The following is a 23,245-nucleotide window of genomic DNA, read 5'->3' as shown; positions in this document are numbered from 1 at the left end:
CGCGCCCACTGGGCTGCTGCGCGGGCGGGCCCGGGAAGCCGGGACCCGCGCGACCCTCGTCTGGGGAAACTTCGCGTCGGCGATCCCAGCTGCTCCTGGGCGGTCCTGCGTCCTCGGGCGGCGGGGTCGGAGAAACCAGCCCCTTAGGTGCGCACCCTGTCGCTCCCTCGACCCGGGTCGCAGCGTCCTCGCCATCCCTCTCGCTCCTCGCGACCCCGCCGCTCCCCGCCCGCCGAGGCCGGGGGCCGCTGCTCGCCCCGCGGTCCGCATCCACCCGCGCAGAGCCCCCGCGCGGCTCTTTGCGTCTCGCAAAGGTTTCTGGTGCATTGATGGAAACAACCGTACTTTGAGCGGTGCCAAGTATTCAACTGGAGTATTTCTCTGCGATGGTAGATGGTGTGCACAGGGCTAAGCTAGGTCTATTTTTCCAAGTACTTTTGCTCAGAGCGAAGTTGTGTGTGTGTGTGGTGATGCGGTTGGGGGGGGGGGAGTTGCCTTAAGTGGATTGTGTAACTATTTAGGTAGACGTTGCCAATGGTACCAGCCAGTGTTATGGTAACTGGGCATCCCGGAGGCAAAGGAAGAAATGCTTTACACATGCACTTTGACAGTGTAGGGATTTTTTTTTGGGGGGGAGGGTAGTGTAGGGATTTAAAAAAAAAAAAAAAAACGGCAGAAAACCACCTTGTACTTTCCGCCCAGCGGGACCTTAAGGCATTTGGCGTGTGTTAACTCGTTAGCTGTTCATTATAGTTTATAAGTGGAGAGCATTACCCTCCCGTTTTACAGATACAAAGCGGAGGCGAGTGAGCTGGAGATTGCCCGAGCTTAAAGGAATATGGATCTAGAGTTTTAAGCAGTTTCTTGGACTTCCTACCCTTAACCAGCCCCTTGGAAGCACAGTATAATGAATGCTGAATGTCCTCCCTGTGCTTGTACAGATCAATTAAGTCAGAGGCCGGGGCCAGCGGTCAGCAGCTTCATGCCCGCCACTCGGCTCTGTCGCAAAGTTAAGTGACACTGAGCAAGTCACAACTTCTCTGCTAGTTTTCTACTCCTTAAAAACGAGAAGAACAGGGGCTGGGGATTTAGCTCAGCGGCACAGTGCCTGCCTGGCAAGCGCGAGGTCGTGAGTTCCATTCCCGATACCGGGAAAACAAAAAGCAAAAAAAAAACCAAACAAACAAACAGAGGTGCCGTGTTCTTTGCAAAGTTGCATGCTCTGGAGGAAGATCCATTGTCTGGAGCTGCAGTGTGGTTATGGTTGTGGCCTCAGAAAGGCCCTCCGGGTTCCGGGTCCCTTAAGAAATGCCGGGAATGAGGCGCCCCCAGTGAATACCCAACCGCCTCTCGTTCGACCGACAGAGAGAGACACTGAGGATTGCCACCCGACCGGTGAGGATTGAGAACTCCCCGGAGGAGGGAGGAAGGAGCCCTGCACAGGCGGCTTGACACATGGGCCCCATTCCTGCCTCCAGCTCTGACTCACCTTCTGACGCTTGGGGGAGGAGAGATAGCTGCTTGGTATTTTTGGCTTTCCCCATAAAACAGGAGACAGTTTCCTTCATTCGGAGTCTTCCTAACGTCAGTGCTGAACGTGTGCATGCTGAGTTCTTATCCGAGACTTTTCATATTGTTTGACTGCAGGTATGAATTCTGTGATACTCTTTAATGGAATGACATAAGTATGTATTCATACAAAAAATTGACCAGGTATGTAAATCCTTTAAGACGTTAGCATAAAAACTAGCATTTGGAAAAATAGGCTTCAGGGAGGGAACTGTTTGGCATATCGCTTTGGAGCTGGGATTTTGTTTTAAGGCAGAGTGGATTAAAGGATGAGTTTTCCTAATATTGCAAGGAATAATTTAATCATTTTCTGTGTAAAAAAATTTAAAAATTTCAAATAAGGGTTAAAGGCTCTTTTGAACATCTCTCCAAAAGTAACTGCTTGTATATCTTTCGTTAGTGTGTGTCCTTCTAGACTTGTCTCAGCGTTTTCATGTCTGTTTGCACGGTGATTTTTTTTTTAACTGAAATGAATTATTTTAATTGTGACTGTTCCTGTTTATAGAGATTTGATTTTTGTCCAAAACAGGTAGCGTGTTTTTTCAGTACAACTGGTTATAAAGTTTTATTAACTCTGGTGCCATGGTGTTATTTCTCAGGGCAACAGGCAAATGACCCCTTCGTAAACAATCTCAAAGTAATTGAATCAATTTTGATCTTAGGCTTTACTCTCAGGGGCAAATGAAAACTTTTCCATTCAAAAAAAAAAAAAATATATATATATATATAATGTAGGACAAGTGTGTTCATCGTTTCTTTGCTTATAAAGAGGCAGAAAAGGAAGTGAAAGGCAGGCAGAGTTGCTAGAGCAACAACAGCGGGTATAAACTTACAGAGCTAACATTTAAGGTAGCAGCTTTATTATTTATGAAAGCTGTACAGGGGTGAAGGCAAAGAAAGGAAAGTGTTAATGGAGGCACAGTTTAAATCGCTAATTTCGGGAAGTGGGTGACTTACACAAAATTTATGCCAGCAGTTTTGGACTTATATGGTGAACATTTATTGAGGGCTTTTTATCATGCTGGAGGTACTGGTTAAATAGTAGGGTAAGAAGGCAAATAAGGTCCCTGACGTTATGAAGCTGGCAGGTTAATACTAGTGACATTCAAAGAGGAAATACTGTATTCTTCCCTAGACTGGCCGCAATTGTTACAATGATTCTGAATTCTTGGAAATCAAGGTAGTATTTATTTAACCTTTTTTTAAAAATGTGCATTATAACATGAAAAAGAAGGTATCAAACAAATGGATAACTTGATGAATTATTTAAAAAAATATAAGTCATTTTACATGTCTAGAAGTGTCCTCTTCTACCCTTTCCCAAGGACAGTAGGTCACCTAGCCAGTAACTACCCTGACTTTTGTGGAAATAATTTACTGCTTCTATAGTTTTTACCCTGTAAGTATTAATCTCTAAACAACATAGTTATTTTTGCTTGTTTTTTACCTCTATGCAATAAAATCAAGTAGGTATTGTTGGGGGTCATCTTTCTTTCCATCAGCATCATGTATATTCACAATACTCTGTGTACGTGTTTGTGTGTGTGTGTTTGTGTGTGTGTGTGTAATTGCTTAAATTCCAGCAGCATACTGATTATAAAGACTCATCCATGTTGTTGCTTGGAACTAGAGTTGGTTCATTTTTGTATGAACATACCACAAATTACCCATCTATTGTTAATGGACATCTGGGTTGTTCCTAGTCTGGGGCAATTATGAACAATCCTTAGTTGGGTGTGCATATCTTCAGCCTTACTAGTTGATGCTTTTCTTCCCAAAGTGGCCGCCAATTTACATTCCTTCAGTGGTGTCAGCCTTGAATTCATAATTTACTATTTCTGCAGTTAAACCACAATATGCTTGGATATTTCTTAAATGAATAAGTAAGTGTCATGTAGGCGCCATCTATCTCTGTCCTATCATGTACCAGTATATTTATATTTATTTATATTTTGTTACATGGTTCAGACTAACATACCACCCAAGTACCAGAAGTGGTTTTTCCACTGTATTTGGCTGACATGCCCAATGGAACCTTTCCATTTATTTTGAAAAAGTAGATGAATAGTTATAGAAAATTTGAATAAGCAAAATAAAGTCCTAAAAATAAAAAATATCTAGTGCCTAGAAGACTTTTTAAGGTCCTGAGTAAAAGGTCCTGAGTGAATCCTACTGTGGTAAGTGCTTGCTTGCCTTGTGCCCAGCCCGGTAGGTGAAGGGCAGTGTGTGATACCTGTGGGAACTCAGACCAGTCCTTGATGAAGTTTGCTGAGTGTGGGCCTCACACTCACCTGTGTGCACATGGTCCCAAAGAGAGCAGAACGCAGATGCAGACTCCCGCTCAGTGGCACTTCCAAAGAAAGCACAGCTTCTATGCTGTAGAAACAGATGACACTTCTACAATCTTTACTCTGTTATTTTTCTCCACATCTTCCATTGAATTTAGAAGTAATTTAGAGCTGTGTTCAATACAGAGAATTCCTGCTTTTCATTTTCTCTTGCTTTTGTGTGTGTGTTGCTGGGGAATGAACTCAGGGTCTGTGGATACTAGGCAAGCTCTCTGCCCCTGAGCTGTGGTCCCAACTAAAGAATCCCTTTCTGAATACACAGTTGAGTTGTCGAGTTAACTTTGATGGCCTCTATTTGTGTTGCTAGCTGAATCTGGGTAGAGGTGTGTGTGAGAGAGAAGACAAGGAGAAACAAGTAGGTCATCTCAGGACAGTTACTAAATTCAGGTGTTTGTTAGTTACTATTATGTGCTTAGTACTATATGCTAACAATCCATTTCTACCCTTACAGCAGAGTGTTACATAATTCTGTAGGTTTATAAATACCCTGGGAGACATACCTTTTCTTAGTTGGAAGGATGGTGGAAGAATATTGGCCTACAGCAGATGGGATTTGTAGTTTCTTTTAATTTCTTCTACAAGGTGACTTGGGAAATGGCTAGATTATTCTGTTTTCTGTCTTTATTTGCATAAGTCAGAAAACCTTTTTCTTGCTCAGTACATATTTTTTCAGATTCTTACCATAATTTTACTTTTTAAATCATAATTTATAAAACCACATGTGCATAAATTAGAAGTTTTCAAGAAAAGATAGCCATCAGGTTAGAATTAAAAAGTATTGCTGTACCCTTTTAATCTAAGTTACAGGGTGGAGGGGTGTCATGTTGGAGTGCTTCCAGGAGCACTGAAGTCACGGCCAGTGCCCTGTCACATAGGTTCTACCGAGCTCACCTCTATATGCAGTTCAGGCTGGCCTTGAGCTCACTTTGTAGCCCAGGCTGGTCTCGAATTCACAACAATCCTCCTACCTCAGCCTCCCTGAGTGCTGAGATTATAGATGTGTGCCACCATGCCCGGCCCAGTTCTTGTTCTTACCCTGACAGAGAGCAGTCTCAGTGGACAGAAGGACTTTTTTGATATTCATAAGCAACTGCTAGGCTGACTTCTACCTTTGTCCCAAGCAGTTTCAGCATTAATGACCTGGGTTTTTTTCTTTCTTTTTTTTTTTTTTTTTTTTAACTCCTTTGATCTTCAAGTGTGTGGATGCATGTGAAAAACTCTAACAAAAGCATTCCACACAGTGTATGGCAGAGAGAACATGAGAAGCCCCAAACTTCACCTGGAAGGGAGACCCTAAGGTGAACCTGGTGGAAGTTTTGAGGATGCACAGGTGAAATTAAAACCAGAAGGCTGGGGATGTGGCTCAGTGGTAGAGCTCTTGCCTTGCATGCAGAAGGCCCTGGGTTCGATCCTCAACACCATCAAAAGGAAAAATAAAAAATCAGAATGCTGTTGGCATACAAGTTACATGAAAACTTAAGGTCAGGATTTTTAACTCAGAATTTTGCTTATGTTCCCATGTGCTGGTACCTTTGCCAGTTTCTCACCAACTGACTTATTTCAGCTCTCATATAAAGAGTCCTGCCAGGCACAGGCTAGGGACTAGAGGGGACTTGGACTGATAGCCATTTGTACTAGTTAATTCTCTTCTATTAAAAATAATTTTTACTTTTAAAACTTGAAATAATAAAGAAAATTACAAAGAGAAAATCACCCAATACCTTTCCTTATTGCTCAAAATTGTTGTTCATAATTACTTTAGCCCTCTTATTTAAAAAAAGATTAAAGGGCTAGGTCTGTAGCTCAGTGGTAGAGCACTTTCCTGGCATGTGTGAGGTTCCGGGTTCAATTCCCAATACTGAAAAAAAAAATTAGAGTTTATGTTTTCTAAGGTCACTTTTTTCCCTCACTGAGAAAGCACTCCCGTGAATTTGATGGGTTTCCTTTCAACCCACTTAATACTGTATTTAAATATCCATCTATTTCTCTATCTCTTCGTTTTGCATGTTGCTGGGGGTGAACCCAGGGCAAGGCAAGCACTCTACCCACTGAGTTAAGTCCTCAGCCCTTTTTAATTTTATTTGGAGACAGAGTATCAACTCACTAAGTTGCCCATACTGGCCTGGAATTTGGATCTTTCTGCTTCAGCCTCCCAAGTACCTGGGATTATAGGTGAATGCCAGCAGGCCCAGCCAAAGGATTTTTTTTTTTTTTAAGTAGGGTCTCTCTTTTTTAGTGTAAGCCAGCCTCAAACTCATGATTCTCCTGCTTCAGCCTCCAAGTGCTGGGATTACAGGAGTGAGCCACTATGGCCAACCAAAGAATGCATCTTTGATGAATATTAAAAAGACATAGAAGTTTCAACTAGCCTTCATTTTGCACTGGGAACAGAACTCTAAGAGGTAATGCGGTTGTGTATCATTTCACACCATGTTTCCTGTTTCTCAAAGTTGGAGAAATAGTGTTTTATAGAGTTTCACTTACTTGTTATCAGTTTTCAGCCTAAGATGATCCAAAATGGGAATGAGATGCCATTTCCATTGTATTGGATTGGATCTTAAAGCCAAATAACTGTTGTAACTATTATTTGAAAATAATCTTTAGAAAATATGTTTCTTTTCCTTTTTTTTCCCCTATGATATTGGGGATTAGGACCTTCACACTGAGTTATGTCCCCAGCTATTTTTTGTTTGTTAGACAGGGTCTTGGTGTGTCTGTAAGTAGCCTAGGCTAGAACTGGAGCTTGAGGTCCTCCTGCCTTGCCTCCCAGAGTGCTGGCATTACAGGTGTGCACCACCACACCTGGTTTATGGAGTTTCTTCCTCCATTTATCTTCCTAAAAGTTGCAGTAAGCAGTAGTCAGGTGGCACGTGCCTGTCATCCAGTACTCTGGGAGGCTGGAGGCAGGAAGATCCCAAGTTTGAGCTTTTGAGGATATAGCTAGGTGTAGAAGCCCTGGAAGGACGAAAAGATTAGTATTTATGTTTTTCACAATAGCATATTATTTTTAGATTCCTTTTAGAGAAGTTCTTGCTAAAAATATAAATTCTCAAGCTTTTATCCCCAGAAATTCTTATTAGTCAGGGTTTTGTTAGAGTCTAAGAGTACACTGTGTGAAGCAGCATAGGTGATCCTGATGTAGGAGTCTGGGCCACACAATAAAAAAACTTGTTCAACATACCATAATGGCTTTATACCTTCTGTATTTCAGCCGGGGGTTGGCAACCGTCTTCTGTAAAGGGGAAGATAGATATAAATGTGTATGTTTTGTTTTTTTGAGACGGAGTCTTGCTGTGTAGTCCGGGCTGGCCTTGAACTCTTGGCAATTGTCCTGTCTCAGCCTCCTGAGTGCTGAGATTACAGGCATGCACCATCCAGCCTGGGCCTACGAATATTTAAGGCTTGTGTGCCATGCAGTTTCTGTTGCACCTGGTTAACTTTGCTGCTATTGTGAGAAAGTGACCAGCCACAGTTAATATAGTGCTGACATTTGAACTTCATGTGATTTTTTTTTTAATGTGCCATCAAGTACTGTGCTATTCTTCTTTTGATTTCTTTCCCACCCATTCCATCATTTAGACATGTCTAAATGATACTCTAAAGCATGAGCATGCAAAAGCAAATCATGGCCATGCAGCCACTGTTAGTTGATCTGTGATTCGAACAGGAACAGAGGGAGGTTCAGAGGTCACTGCATTCTCTTACAGAGTGTGGATAGTAATGTAGGAATGCTATCCTGTTTAGTGATGTCTTCTAAAGTTAACTATGTACATTGTCTTGTTTTTTAAGATCGTATTTTTTCAGGCGATAAGGCCATGGGAATAATCAGGATCCTCAGCCTTTTGACTCCTGTTGAACTGAAAAACGTGCTCTCTCCCTTAGCTACAGGGCAGTTCCAAGACACCTGGGTGTGCTGCCTCCGGATGCTGGGCCTGCCGCCTCTCAGCAAGGGAGGCTGCCCAGCTGCCACAGACTTGAGTGCTCATCTCAATCTGCTCAGAACCTTTAGTGGGTCTGATGCCTTTGATTTATAAAGACAGACATGAAATTACATTATCAATACTATAGCATTGATGTTAATTTGGTGCAAAATCAATTTCTCTTCTGTGCATGCGTGCACACATGGAATTGGGCCAGGTGAAGTAAAGAAGTCCTTGTGGGAATGGATGGAGCTCACTGTGGGGCTGTTAAGGATTCTGGTGTGGCCAACGAAACATCAGAAGGTAAGGAGATCCCAGGATGATTATTAACTGCTGGGGTCTTCTCCTGTGTACTTAATTTAGAGATTCTTGGTGCACATCTGTAATCTCAGCACTTGGGAGGCTGAGGCAGGAGGATCGTTTTCAGTTGAAGGCTAGCCTAAATTGTATAGCAAGACCCTGTCTCAAATAGACAAAAAAAAAAAGGATTCTTTTTCTGGTCTTCCTTAAAGTAATAATAATGAACATTTAGGGTCCTGAGCACTTATGACAACACTTGCATTGCCTGGTGCTGCTTCTCAGAGGACAGTAGTGACTTAAGCAATTTTGAGGTTTTAGTGCTGACTTTTAAGTACTTTGCCTTTAAAGGTTTTGACTTACATAAATCCAGGTTTATGGCTTAACCAAGAATCTGTGATTCACATTTAATTTTTACCACTTACTCCTATAAGATTTTAAAGTATTATTTATATAGGCTATTGCCCAAACTGGTTTCCTTTTATCCCAAAGCAAGCATAAATGTAACTGTCCTTTGAAAGCTCTTTCTTGGTTCATTTTATCAAATTTTCAAACCCAAGGACCATCCCATAGCATTAGCAGTTTAGGATATTGAGATTAATATCTAAGTTATAGATGAAGCATAAACAGATTGACCTTATGGTTCTTTCTTACTTTCTCTTTGCAGTTCCTATGTTGTTCCAGGAGTGAAATACATGTTTTGGTAGTCGTTAGATTGGTCTGTTGTGGTCAGGTTATATGGCTAATCAACAACAAACAGATGGCTTGTGGCTGGGTGTGGTAGTGCATCCCAGCACTCCAGAGACTGAGGCAGGAGGACCACCGTGAGTTCGAGGCCAGCCTGAGCTACATAGTGAGTCCAAAATAAAAATGGCTTGTGGAAGGAGGGTCCTTGTCACAGAGGGGTTACCAGTTTCCTATGTATTGTTTTGTTTTGTTTTTTGTTTTTTCTCCGGTACCGGGAACTGAACTCACGACCTTGCGCTTGCCAGGGAGGCGCTTTTGCCGCTGAGCTAAATCCCCAGCCCGGACCAGTTTCCTATGTAGAGTCTGGAAAGGTTTCTTATCCCTCATTTACCTCTGATTTTTCCTCTCGGATCAAAGACAGCAGAATGATGCTGATCCATGAGGAAGGGCTAAGCCCATTCGTGTTGCTTCACCAGGGCAGGTGCTCAGGTCTGCTTCAAGTTCATTGCAGCAGAACAAAGCAGAGTAACGAGTGGTACTTGCCATGCATTAGTGAGTACGCTGGTTGCCTTCTCTGATTCTGTGGGTCTTGGGATAGTGCCTGAAAGTCTGCATTTCTGTTAAGCTCCGGGGATGTCAGTGCTGCTGGGCCTTGGGTCACACTCTGAGTCATGAGGGGCAATAAAAAGGGGCCTTAATTCTCCAGCTTGAATCTGAAAATGAGAAGACTCTACAGGGTCAGAAGCGGGGCAGTATGTTTTAATGGGTTGGAGAAAAAGGCGTGATGGTACAGTCTCTGAAACACCTCCTGCTTTGCTTTGGCTGTGGTTGGAATGGGGCCTCCAAACGTGCACGTGCTGGAGGCCTGGCCCTTGGGTGGCATTTGAGGTGTGAAACCTTTTAAGAGCTGGGGCCTAGTGCAAAGTAATTAGGTCACTGGGGCCATCGCTGTCAGAAGGAATTAGGGATTAATGTTGGTCTTGGAGTGAGATCTCATGAGAGCAGCTTGTCACACAGCAGCAAGACTGGCTCTATTCTAGTCTCTGGCTTCCTGTCCCACCACGACTGCTCCCTTTCATGTGCATTCCTACTCTGATGCCGTCCACCATGTTATGATGTAGCCAGGAGGACCCTCACCACAGGCTGAAGTGATGGAGTTGCCCAATCTTGAACTCTCAGCCTCCAAATGTGTGAGCCAAATAAACTTTCTGTGAGGGGAGGGTTGCTGGGATTGAACTCGGGGCCTCATGGGCGCTGAGACACACTATCACTGAGCTACATCTCCAGTACCTCTTCATGCAGTACCAAGCCCCAGGTGTTTTATAACAGCAACAGAAAATGGACTAATAATATACCTTCCCAAGGAAGAGTTAAGTTTTCCAGAAGCCTTGACTGATTTTCACTTTGCTTTGATTCTGTGCTTTCTCTTTGCTTTGCTACAGCACTTGCTATTTGTGCTAATCATTTGATTCACTTAATGTTAGTCTGTCTCTTATTGTCACTCAGTTTTTATGTGTGTGTCATGCATCATCTCCTTAAGGTGATAAGATTCTAGCATTGTTGTTCTACCTTGCTATCCTTGCTCTAGTTACAATTGCTGCATAACAAAATTTCAAAACTCTGGTGTAAAATGACTATTTATATTAGGCTCACACATTCCTGTAGGTCAGGAATTTGGACCTCATATAGTGGGTACAATTTGTCTCCGCTTTACAGTGTCTAGATCCTGAGTTGGGAGACTCAGAGTCTGGGAGTGACTTGGTGGCTGGGAGCCAAAATCAGATTGAAGAGTCTTTACTCATATATCTAGTGGTTGGTCGTGGCTTTCAGCTGGAACCTCAGCTGGGCTGTTGGCTGGAATGCACATATGGCCTATGCAGGTGGTAACTCTGTTGGGCTAGTTTGGGCTTCTTCATAGCATGGCAGCTGAATTCCAAGGAAGAATCCCAAAAGAATAAAGTAGAAGCATGTGATGTTTATAATCTTACCTGAGAATATCCGTTAAGGTTTGTATCTAGATGTCTGTTATGACTGGTACGTTGTGTCAACTTGGGGAATCCAGAGGTTTGGCTAAGTGACTCAGCAAGGAGCCAGGGTGCTTACTTTATATACATCCTGGGCCTGTGGAAGAGGAGGGCATGGAGATTATGTGAGAGCTACACGCCCCTGGGTGGGGGTAGCCTGTTTATTTGTAAGGCAGGGAAAGAGGCTGCCTGCCGCCATTCGCCATTCCTCCCTTTTGCTGTTGTTGCTTTGCTGTGTTCTGTGGCCATGAACATTTGCCCCAGAGCCAGCCAAGTATGGACTGAAACCTCCACAAACTGTAAGAGCTGAGTAAACCTTTCCTTCCTTGATTTTTGATGTTGGGTATTTTGTCTCAGCAACCAGAGAAAAGTAACTAAGACAGTGTCCCCTCACAGCCTCATGAGCAACAAGAGCAAAAAAGGGAGGAAATGCAGGAAGAACAAGCCTCTTTCCCTCCCTTATATTGCATGTAGGCTGCCTGCCCCAGGGTGGGTGTAGCACTCACACCCATAGTCCCAGCGTTGGACCATAAGTCAATCAAAAACTCCAGAAGCCTGCCCTGCGACTGCACGAAGCTTTGGGGGGACATCTAGACACAAACCATAACAACATCCTTTGTACTGAAGGTTGAGGTAGCTACAGAGGTTTTTCCAGTTTGAAGGGGGAGCGGACATCAGTCCCATTTTGGATGGGAGGAGTATCGAGATTGCATTAGAAGAATTGCATGTGAGAGGGAGGTGTTTTGGCCATCTCTGGCAACAGTCAGCAACAACACTAAGCATAGTCTAGAGCTTGGCGTGAACTCAGTAAACTGTTGTGTGAATGTGTGATAAGAAATTTAAGCACAGAATTGAGTAAGGACCAGATTGATTGATTGATTGATTTCTGGGGATTAAACCCGGGGCCTTCACACTGAGCTACATGCCCAGCCCTGTTTGTCTGCCATCCAGCTATGTCTGTCTGTCTGTCTGTCTGCCTGCCTATCTATCTATCTCTTTTATTCTGAGACAGGGTCTCACTAAGTTGCCCACGCTGGGCTCAAACTTGTGATCCTCCTGCCTCAGCCTCCCAGAGGGCTGGGGTTTGCAGGCATGCACCACCACACCTGCTGAGGACCAAAATTAAAAATTCAGTTCCAGATGTGAACAGATTAGCCCACTGTACCAAATGAACATAATTCCATCTTTTACAGTTAGGCGTAGTATCTTCTCCCTATTCTACTCATTCTGTTCCAACATGGAATATCTGTAATTTCTCTTTTTTTTTTTCGTCTTGAGACAGGGTCTTTCTCTGTAATTCAGGCTGGTTTTAAACTCACTGTGTAGGCCAGGGTAACCTCAACCTAATGGCAATCCTCCTGCCTCAGTCTCCCAAGTGCTGGGATTACAGGAGTGCACCACCATGCCTAGTGTATGGATTTCTTATACTGAACTAAATTTTTCTTTCTCTTTTCTTTTATTCATTCATTTATTCATTTGTTCATTTTTTTTTTTTGACACATGTTCTCGCTATATAGTCTGGGTTGCCCCCAGACTCACTATGTAGCCGAGATTGGCCTCAAATTCATGATTTTCCTGTCTCAGTCTCCCACATAGCTGGGATTATAGGCTGGTGCCACCCTGCCCAGTGGAACTAAACTTCTTAAAATCTTTGCGATTATGTCACTATGCTGGCGTGCTTTTTCCTGCTCTCAAGTGGGTAACCCGTTTCCTCCTTTGGGCTGTGGCATATTCTCCATCCACGGCTGAGCGGAATGTTAAAGTGATTGGCCTTTGTCAGGCTTAGTAAATGCTGTGTCCATGTGAGGTCGTTGAGATGGTCAGCTTTGTCACAACACAGGCTGTTGCTTGTAGGTACGTGTTACACTGGGGGAACATCTGGTGATTCTGAGACTTTAGTTGTATGTGTGTTGTATGTATTTATCCTCATCCCAGAACATTGGTATGTTAGGTAATTAATATGGAGGGAAAGACAAAATTGCTTCACCTCCAAATATAACGTGTTGAGGGGTTTTAGCCAAATTCCTAAGTTTTCTTGGTGACAGAATAATTTGTCAGTATCTTTTTCTTCTGCCTGGCAAGTGCAAGGTCCTGAGTTTGATTCCCGGTACCCAAAAAGAAAAGAAAATGAAAAAAAAAACTAAACCTTTTTCTTCTTTTTACTTGAACATGAATTCCACTTGGTATTTAATTGAATTCTCATTTTTAAGGAGGCGAGGTTTATTTTGACTTGTGTTAATTGAATTGGATTCTTAATGTTCATGTACTGTACTGGGATGGCTGAAATTAATTTTCTTTAATGAAAGAGTCCCACGTTGTTATTTTGTATGAGTGATCATTTTAACTTTCCCTCAAGTGGAATACATTTCTGATTTAATAATGAAAGTGAGCAAGAAAAGTACTATGTATTTATGACAGTTTAGACTAAAATTCTTCTATTTAGAAAAGAAGGACATTAAGGTATTTTTATTTTTTAAGATGTACTCTTTTTTTTTTTTTTTGGTACCAGAAGTCAAACTCAGGACGTTGTGTTAGGCAGGTGCTTATGCCACTGAGCTATATCCTTGATCCCCACAGTATTTTTAAAAAAGAACTAGATAGACATTTAGTGGAAGGAGAAAATGTGATTCTATAAGCTTTTTGAATATAAAAAAGTAAGTGTAGACGTCTAGTATACATATACCCCGTTCCTCTGAAATTCATAAAAGCTAAGAATATTTTAGTTCGATCATTTACAGTCATCTGTAGCACTATGGTGACCATTTTCTGCTTGTTCAACAAGAGAAGAAAAAGCAGTGGATAGTGTCATTTCTTTAACTGCTGATTTGAGTGTGTGTTTGTGGGGGGTGAATATGAATATGCCGTGACCCCAGGTAGTGATTTTTCAGGTGGGTCTCACTGCTGCGGGCTTGCCTTCCAGTGCTAACCTCAGGGCTGGTAGCTGCGAGCTAGGAGCTCTCCAGGGCAGGGAGCAAGCCGTTGTTGTTAGCTTGTCCATTATTGAGGGTACAGGCCCACTGGACAGGCACTAATTCCATACTTTGTTTAGGATTCGGTGCTTGGCGCTTATTATTCAGAGACCAGCATCATTCCTGACATTTCCTGTGGCTAGTTTTAAAAAAAACCAGACAGATTCTTTTTTGGTTTGTGTGACGATTGGGTTTTCACACCATTGCGTGATATGTACCTCCCTCTAAACCTTGTTACATGGGCACATTACCTGTCTGATGTGGGGGGAAAAAACAACAAAAACCTTTTAGCCACCTGGATTGATTTAGGACAGCTTTCTTTTCTGTGTTTTATCCCACTCCCACTCCCATGGTGGAAAACATCTTCCTCTTCTTTATACAGAATAGTGGGATTCATTGTGGTGTTTTCATACCACTTTCACCTTCCGCATTCCCCTCCCCAGCCCCCTTTCCCCTTCTCTAATAGTCTCCCTTGGGTAAACGTGTTTCCCTCCAAGAAGTGCGTGCCACTGCTGAGCAGCGTGGGAAGGCCGAGTTGCACACCGTGCACAACAGCATGGGTGTTCTTCGGTGTCCTCCGGGCAGGCCTGTCCAAAGACCAGTGTGCTGCGGGGACTGTTGTATTCACTCCGGGCGTCATGCAATCTTTGATCCTTCAAATATGGGCCGGCTGCTTCTAATAGAGCTCCTTTCTCTCTCTGGGTACACATTTACTAAGTTGATTTCCATGCACCTGTGATGTAATACCCATGGGTTTCTTCTGAATTCTTTATGATACTGTTCTGCTAATCTTAGAACTGGACCAAACTAGAGCTTCTTGTGCCCACTGGGGACTGCTCTTTGCCAAGGCCTCTGTACCATGAGGAGGGCTTTCTGTGGGCTGGAGGGTGTACAGGCCGTGGCGTAGTTGCCCCGGGGCACTGGGTGAAACTAGAGCAGTCATCTTTCCTGTAGGTAGCATATAAACCTGTTCTTCTTAGGCAGGTGCACTGGCTCTTCTCCTGTGCTGCACGTGCCAGTTGCCTTGTGGGGCAGGTGACAAGGACGCAGCTGCCCCTCCCAGTCCTGCAGAGATGTGGGCCATGTAGTCTAGAGCAGGAAGCCCAGACACCATGGATCTTTTCCTGTTTTTTTTTTTACGTCTCCAAGTCACAACCATGTCACCCTTTGTAAACTTGTATTTCTACTCTGTAAAGAGGCAGGGGTTTGTCAAGAGGAGCATCAGTAATACCCACTCGGTGAGCGCTCTCTGGCAGAAGTTGTTTTTCTGTAACTTGGGACCAGCTTTGGCATTTGAAGCAGGTCTGTTGGCAGGAGGCTGACTAGCAGCAGCAGGGATGGAGCATCATGTCTGTCTCTCTTGGATTCTGCCCTGAGGACTCACAGTCTGTTTTCCCTGTAGCACAAGCACCCTGTCCCTGTTGAGCGAGTGAGAGGTAAGAGACGCAGTTGGGCCTCCAGCCCTCCGATACATGGCTGTAGCCCCTGGTGAAGACCTCCGCTGAAAAGGCCGGTGAGCCTGGGCACCCAGGTCAGGAGGGCAGGTGGCTTCCCACACAGCAGGATTATTTGGGAGCACACAGGCTGAGTCCCTCCTAATTAGATAACCTACTTGGAAATTTGATTAGCATCTTTCAGATTTTCCATATTGAGGATAGAGTCCCCAGCAGTTTGAAGGCCTAATTTCATGTTTATTTCCACAGTGACTTTGCTTTTTATAGGATTCTGCCAGGGAAAGACTTGGAAATCGCAGGAGATTGTCCTGTGCTGCAGGAAATGATTTGTCCACCTCAGAGCGTCTGCCCTGTTCGTGCGTTATATCCAGCATAGATTTCCATGTGGCTTCCTCCTTGTACCTCCTCACCGCGAGAGCTCACTGCACTCTGCACCCTGTGGTGTGACCTTGTCTTCAGTTTGGGACCCCAAGAGCGTCGTAACCTTGGGTGAGGCGGTGCTGGGACTTGGCAGCTGTCAGGGCCACCACACTGAAGCCTCAGTCCTGAACCTAGGCGGTGCCTCCAGCACCCAGATCTGTGGTGCTTCTCAGAACGAGTCCTTGAGCAGGTGCAACAGTATCACCAAGGTGCACTCTGGAACCCCACTCCAGGGCTGCTCAGTCAGCACCTGGGGCCCAGTAACCTGCACTCTAACTGACCCTCCACTTTATTCTCATAGTGTGAGAACCACTGCATTATAATGATAGACTTATTTAGGAAAAAAAATTTGGGGTTGGGGGGCAGCACTGGAGATCAAAACCAAGGCCTTGAACGTGCAAAGGCATGAGTCATACCACTGAACTACACTGTCTGCCCCTTTTGAACTATATTATTGAGGGTTAGACTGGGTTTCACTGTGCAGCCCAGGTTTGTCCCTGCTTCAGCCTACTGAGTGCTGGAATTACAAGCATTATTTATTCTTTTTTATTCTATTCATTCTTTTTTCAAGGTCTTGCTATGTTGCCCAGGCTTGTCTGGAACTTTTGATCCTCATGCCTCAGCCTCCCAAGTAGCTGGGATTATAAGACCATGCAATCACATCCATCTCTAAACTTTTAGTGTGTTAAATATTACGCAGATCACATGATATAACCTTCAGTCTTAGTTGTTTAATCAAGAAAAGGAAAATCTACACAAAGGCATGTGCATTTATTTATAATAGCCTTAAGCTAGAAATAGTCCAATGTCCATCAATGGATGGATGAGTAAATTGTATATAGTCACGCAATGGAATATTATCCAGCATTAAAAAGGAAGGAGCTACTAATATATCCAAGGCTGTGATGAATGGCAAATTACACCGAATGAAAGCAGACAAAAAAAAAATATTGTAGAATTCCATTTACATAAAATCCAGAAAATGCAGATTAGCTGGGCATATTGGTGTACGCCTGTAATCTCACTGCTTGGGGTTTGAAGCAGGAGCATTGCAAGTTTGAGGCCAACCTGGGTGACTTAGTGAGATCCTACTTTAAAATTTTTTAATTTTTAATTTTTCATCTTTTTGAGACAGGATCTCACTCTGCAGTTCAGGCTGGCCTTGAGCTCACTTTGTAGCCCAGGCTGGTCTCGAACTCGCAATGATCCTCCTGCCTCAGCCTCCCAAGTGCTGGGATTATAGGCGTGGGCCACAACGCCCAGCTAAAAGTTTTTTAAAAGGGCTGTGTTATATCAGTGGTAGAAAATATGGATAGTATAAGTGAGACCCTGGGCTTGATTCTTAGTTAAAAAAAACAAAGAAAATGTAAACTATAATGACAAGAAACAGATTAATAGTTGCTTGGAAATGGGGCAGAAAGCAAGAAAGGGATGGATTATAAATGCACGTGAGGTTCATTCAGGGGAGAGGGAGACATGTTTATTTTGAGGCCATCGTATCTTGGAAAAAATATTTATGTTAAAACTTGGCAAGTTATATACTAAGTCAGATTATCAGTTTTTACATCATTTACATCTCAACAAAGCGGCAGAAAAATTGTAAGTGTGATGCTTACCTGGGAAAGGCAGGGGCCAGGTAGAGAAGACATTTCTGAGGTTCACATGTATTCATATTAGTAAATGAGTAAAATAAGAGGATCAGAATTTCAGATTGTCCTTCTGAACACCAGCACTGTTGCTGGCCTCAGCCCTGCTGTCCACAAGGTAGCTGCATTGCCATATCCAAAGACATTGCCCCTGGCCACGCCCACAGCACCCGGAACTTTGCTGGACCTGCCCTCCGCTGAGTGTCGTAGTCACAGGCCTGCTTGTCTTTCACTGCTTCTTGGTTGGCACCTCTACTCACTGAGGGTCTGCCCAGTTTCTTGCACTTCTGAGTTTACTGAGGGTACCAGGAAAAAACTCTGGCTGTTTTGCATCCCTTACAGGTCCTGTGATCCTTCTGCAGTGCCTTACATTTCACTGATGTGCTGTGGTCTCTGAATTACCTTTCAAAAATTTGTCTAGTTTGTGCAGTGTGAGTTATTGTCATTAACAAAAATCTGAGACTTAGGTTGGTATTTCTTACTGATGCATTCTTTTAATGAACATCAGAAATATGTAGCAGGTCTACTTCCTAAATCTATCCCACACTGTATTTAGTAGTAAACTAACTGGCCATGTCTTTGCCTCCTTGTCTTCCTGCAGATCTGATTTGCATCCACTGTAACCGGTATTGCTTACCTAGGACTTTCTGGATCCAGACAAGGGCTTCAGCGTTCACTTGCACCTCGGCAAGTGAGTAGCTAGCTGTAGCACTGCCTCTACATATAATACGTGGGGCTGTTCCTGTCTAAAATCATTTCAGGCTTCCCTGTGGTACCCAGGTGTGCGTAACAGTTTCCCAGTGGGTATAGACGATAAAGCAGTGATGAACCTTTTAGCGCTTTCAGTGATACAAACAGCCCGCTGTCACATGTGTCCTAGGTTCACCATCACTGCTGTACAGCATTGTGAATTTGCAGTGAGAGAAACTGCTACATCTAAAATCTCTGCAAACCAGTTTTCCTTTTCTGTGGCTACTCAAATAGATATTTTATAGTAAAAACTGAACTACTGAGAAAATACGGACTTCAAATATTGAAGTAAGTTAGTTTTAATTCCAACATACCTCTGAAGCCAGTGGGATTCATTTGGGAGCTTTAGAATTGGCAGACCCAGGGTCAGGGCAGGTAAAAGCCCCTTTAACTTACAGTAATGAACTTTTAAGACCATGACCTTCAAAGTACCTGAGATTATTTCCATGGAAATCACACAGCACATTTCTCAAATGTAATTGGCCTTTGAAAGTGTTCACACATCACAAATATGATAGAAAACAGCTGCTTTTAAACAATGCGCTAAGATGACCTGGCTTTTTGGCAACTGATCCAATTCAGTGTTAGTCCATAAAGGCAGTTCATTAACCATATTGCCTAAGGTGAGATCATTTGTACTCTAAGATCTCGGTCTAGAATTAGGTTTATGAAAATACAGTCACTGTGGCTATGTGAGTAGATGAGAATGCGTTACAGGGAAGGGTAAAATTTCTGGTTTCTTCTTAGTCACCAAGGAATGCCTCCCCTCCACCTTCAGTAAGAGTCCCTACAGGACTGTCCTACAGGAGCCAGCTGAACATGTTTCTGTCATTAACTTTTCTAAAAATAGGATGACAGTTTCCACTTAAGAGTTTCTAAAAAACAGTTATGAGAGCTGAGTTTTACACTGATTTTACATATGGGTGTCTTAGGATACTTTTCCTTTTATTTTTTTTTTTTTCTATGCAATGTAGGTCAGCCTGGCCTTGAACTGACTATGTAGCCCAGGCTGGCCTAGAAGTCATAGCAATCCTCCTGCCTCAGCCTCCCTAGTGCTGGGATTATAGGCATGTGCCACCACACCTGGCAGTTAGGTTACTTTTCCTAACAGTCAATAGAAAATGATTGGCTGTACCCGTGAGAAAATATACGCTAATTAAAGAAAATGACTTTCTAACCCTTTTCCTTCCCATTCCAGAAACATCGCAGAAGATGTGGTAAGTCAATAGCATTTAAAGTACTAACAGTTAACCTGTGTTTTGCAGGAAGAAGACTGACAGTAACTGCGGATTCTTTGGTGGAGGACAACATAACTCTCTGGTTTTGTCCCCGACGATGCAAGTGTGATTGCTGGCATCTTCATGAGCTCCAGAGGTCACAGTACACTACCACGGACTCTCATGGCTCCTCGGATGATTTCCGAGGGAGACATAGGAGGCATTGCTCAGATCACCTCCTCTCTCTTCCTAGGCAGAGGCAGTGTGGCCTCCAACCGGCACCTCCTCCAGTCTCGTGGCATCACCTGCATCGTTAATGCTACCATTGAGATCCCTAATTTCAACTGGCCCCAATTTGAATATGTTAAAGTGCCTCTGGCTGACATCCCGCATGCCCCCATTAGACTGTACTTTGACACCGTGGCCGACAAGATCCACAGTGTGAGCAGGAAGCATGGGGCTACCTTGGTGCACTGTGCTGCCGGGGTGAGCCGCTCAGCCACACTCTGCATTGCTTACCTGATGAAGTTCCACAATGTGTGCCTGCTGGATGCGTACAACTGGGTGAAAGCCCGGAGGCCTGTCATCAGGCCCAATGTGGGCTTCTGGAGGCAGCTGATAGACTACGAGTGCCAGCTTTTTGGGAAGACAACAGTTAAGATGGTACAGACACCTTATGGTGTAGTTCCAGATGTTTATGAGAAAGAGTCCCGACACCTGATGCCTTACTGGGGGATTTAATGCCACCAAAGCCTGCATCAGCAGCCCCTTGAGCAGTACCAGCATCTGCTATACACCATCTGCTCCCCTCTTCCTCTTTCTTTTCAAATGGTTGATTTTCGGTTTTCCCTCAAGTGTTTTTACACTTGGTATTCAAGTTTAAGTGATAGTGAGGGGACATAAGGGGAATACATTTGCTAGTAACATTTTTAAAAACTAGCATTTTGAAATAGTGTTTATGAAAATCTTTAACTGGCTTTTAATCATTTTTAACAACTTGACAGTTTAATAAACTGTTTGGTTCTGCTCTATTCTGAATCCCATGCCTTTTGGCACCATGGCAGGTACAGAAGGAGTTCAGTCCAAAAAAATCGCTGAGTCCTGATAACTCTTTAGGGACAAGCTTCGCCCAAGGCTGCTCAGCACACAGATGCTTAGGGGAGATCGACACCAGCTTCAGTCTCTACTGGATTAGCCCTAGTCTTTCCTTTGTCCTTTATTATTTAGTGACTAAGTTAACATAAGTAAACCTTTATTATTTAGTTGATAAGTAATTATAATGAAATCTACTGCAAAGACTCTCTTGAAATCAATGTGTCCCAGGATTATATTAGCATTATTTTTAATAAATATATGTGCTTAACATAGAACTTGTACTAATAATTTCATGGTAGGTATGTGCACATGTGTTGGCGGAAGAAAGATGCTCTCCAAAAACTACTAAACTGTGGCTCTTGGAACAATTATTAGCCTTACTTAAAATAGACCCCAGCTGAATCGTTTAATGTTTTGCATCCTAGCAGATGGGCAGACATTAATATTCACATGTTGGAACAGTGCAAAACAGTGTGTAAGCCTTTAAAAAAGTACTGTTTTCAGAGTTCTCCTGGTTAGGTAGAATGCACCACCTCCTTCATCAAATAGTTTAACAAAAAGTGTGCCTCTACTTGACTGTTAACACACAAGAATGTTCTAAACCAAATCTCAGTGTATGTGATAAGCAGATAAGCAGGTGGGCTGGGTGTGGTGGCCCACGCCTGTAATCCCAGTTCTCAGGATGCTGAGACATGAGGATCACAGGGAGTTTGAGGCCAGCCTGGGCTACACAGTGAGTTCAAGGCCAGCCTGAACTACAGAGCAACACTGTTTAAAAAAAAGTGATACAATGGATTTTTTTTAAACTTTTGAAATGTCACCCAGTTTACTGTTCCCCGCAAAATCTGACAGCACAGCCCATCCGGGATGGAGCAGGAATTCATGGCCTCTTCTCTATTCACTCTGCTAGGAAACTAGTGGGTACCGACCAGTAGTTGCCCCTTTAAGACAAGAGAGCCACCTGAAGCCTGCACTACCCAGTCAGAACCACTGTGACAGTACCGCTTTATTTTATTTGCCAGGAGGGCTGTAGCTTACTTATCCAGTGAATACTTTTCTAACTTTATGGCCTGTTTAAATATTGCCAGTAGTTACTTATTTAGACCATATTTTTTTTCTGTGCTAGGGATTGGACCTAGGGCCTGTGCATGCTGGGCAAGTGCTCTACTACTAAACTATATTCCCAATCCTTTTTGTTTTTAAATTTTTCTTTCTTTTGAGGCAGGGTCTTGCTAAGTTTTTCAGGCTAGCATTTTTTGTTAATTTTTTTTTTTATTTTTTTTGAGACAGGGTCTTACTATGTAGTTCAGGCTGCCCTTGAACTCACTATGTAGCCCAGGCTGGCCTCAAACTCAGTAATCCTTCTCCTCGGCCTCCTGAGTGCTGGGATTACAGGAGTGCACCGCCATGCCTGGCTGCACTGCATTCTTCCTACCTCACTCTCCAAAGTAGCGGGTATTATAGGCATGTGTCGCCACATATGATTTTGCCAAATTATTTCTTCCAGATTTACCTTGGGCAGTGGGTTTCCATCTTAACTCTACCTTTTCTTCTGTACTTTTTGCACACTCTTGTAAATATGTAACATAAAGTAGGAAATTTAAAAATTTCTTTGGGAAATAAGAGGAACACACAAGAGGAAATGCAGCGTTCTTAGCACTTGATCAAAAATTGTAACAGTCCAGGGAGACCATGGCTTTACGAAGAGGCCAAGATTTAGTGCTCAAATCTCTGAAAAAGAGCCCCAAAATAATCATTGTACTTACGGGGAGAAAACAGTTTGTGACAGATATTGCTGGTGGTAGTGAAGGAACACTTCCTGTAGAAATCCTGGCAAATACCACCACCAGGCTCTAAGAGTGTTCTTAGCACTTAGGAAGCCTAACTCCTAGGTGCTTTGGCCCTTGCTCATCCTTATGCTCTGCATCTATGTGAAATCTTAACCCCAAAAGAAAAGACCAAAAGATTAGTAGCATGACATTCTTCTACACTGGTATTTTCTGCTTCAGACCTTTAACAAGTGGTTACTTCAGAACAAGCCCTGAAAATACTTTAAAGGTCAAACTTTTTTTTTTTTTTTTCTGGTACAGGGAGTCAAACTCACGACCTCATGCTTGCCAGGCAGGCACTGCGCCACTAAGTCCCCAGCCCCTTAAAGGTCAAACTTTATTCTGTGTGAACACATCAATCAGAGCAATTGTTTATTAACATGTAAACAAAGGAAAAAAGCCACAGCACTTTTTGAAATACAGGACAATTTCACTTCACACACAAGACAACAAGTTTCACTGTGGACCCACAGTCCTCGCTAGTTAATACAGCCGCAGCTACAAAATAACGAGGTGTCACATGCGAATGCTGTGAAACCACTTACACTGTGTCCACATCAACACAAAGAATGGAATTAGGTAAAAATTTTGTTATGCTGATACTTTGTTATGGTAGAAAAAATATTTGTAAAGTAGCATTTTTCAACGGGGAGCTGTTTCACTTACTAAGCTTTGTTTCCTTGGCTTGACCATACGAGAAGTCTTTTCAGTATTACTGTGTGCACACTTTCCTAAAGAAATATTACGCAACCTAAACCTAAAAACACAGGCTAAATGTTTTTTGTTTTTTGGAACATAGGCTAAATGCATCTTGCCCTGCATTCTGACATTTGCTGGAATGGTCCGCAGCAGGCTATAATGTTCTCTTCTGAATAGCGAACGTCTTTTGAAAACGGTCCCCAGTCTCTTAGTTGTTTGCAAAGGAAGGAGTGTGACCTAGAAGGTGTTAAGGGGAATTTTCGTAGTGGTTCCCACTGCAGAGCAAACATTTCAAATTTCTATAATATACAGCCCTTACAA

The 23,245-nt window shown here is 43.2% G+C and overlaps 1 protein-coding gene across 6 annotated transcripts in view; it reads left to right on the top strand.

Moving 5' to 3' along the window:
• Dusp14 (dual specificity phosphatase 14) overlaps positions 1–20,668 on the top strand; it is a 21,874-nt gene extending 1,206 nt beyond the window's left edge. For 2 of the 6 annotated variants that reach the window (XM_013519170.1, XM_013519171.1), the window contains exons 2-3: positions 17,936–18,025; positions 19,350–20,668. In XM_013519170.1, coding sequence (XP_013374624.1) covers positions 19,446–20,042 — 597 coding nt within the window. In that variant the 5' untranslated portion in view covers positions 17,936–18,025; positions 19,350–19,445 and the 3' untranslated portion in view covers positions 20,043–20,668. The other 4 variants (XM_005393924.2, XM_013519169.1, XM_005393925.1 and 1 more) reach the window with 4 other exon arrangements.
• The last annotated feature ends 2,577 nt before the right edge of the window (positions 20,669–23,245 follow it).

The sequence above is a fragment of the Chinchilla lanigera genome, unplaced genomic scaffold, assembly GCF_000276665.1.
Source record: "Chinchilla lanigera isolate Chin_1 unplaced genomic scaffold, ChiLan1.0 scaffold00050, whole genome shotgun sequence".
Classification (NCBI taxonomy): Eukaryota; Metazoa; Chordata; class Mammalia; order Rodentia; family Chinchillidae; genus Chinchilla; species Chinchilla lanigera.
Note: the sequence above shows the minus strand (reverse complement) of the source record. Positions and strands in the feature narration are given on the sequence as shown.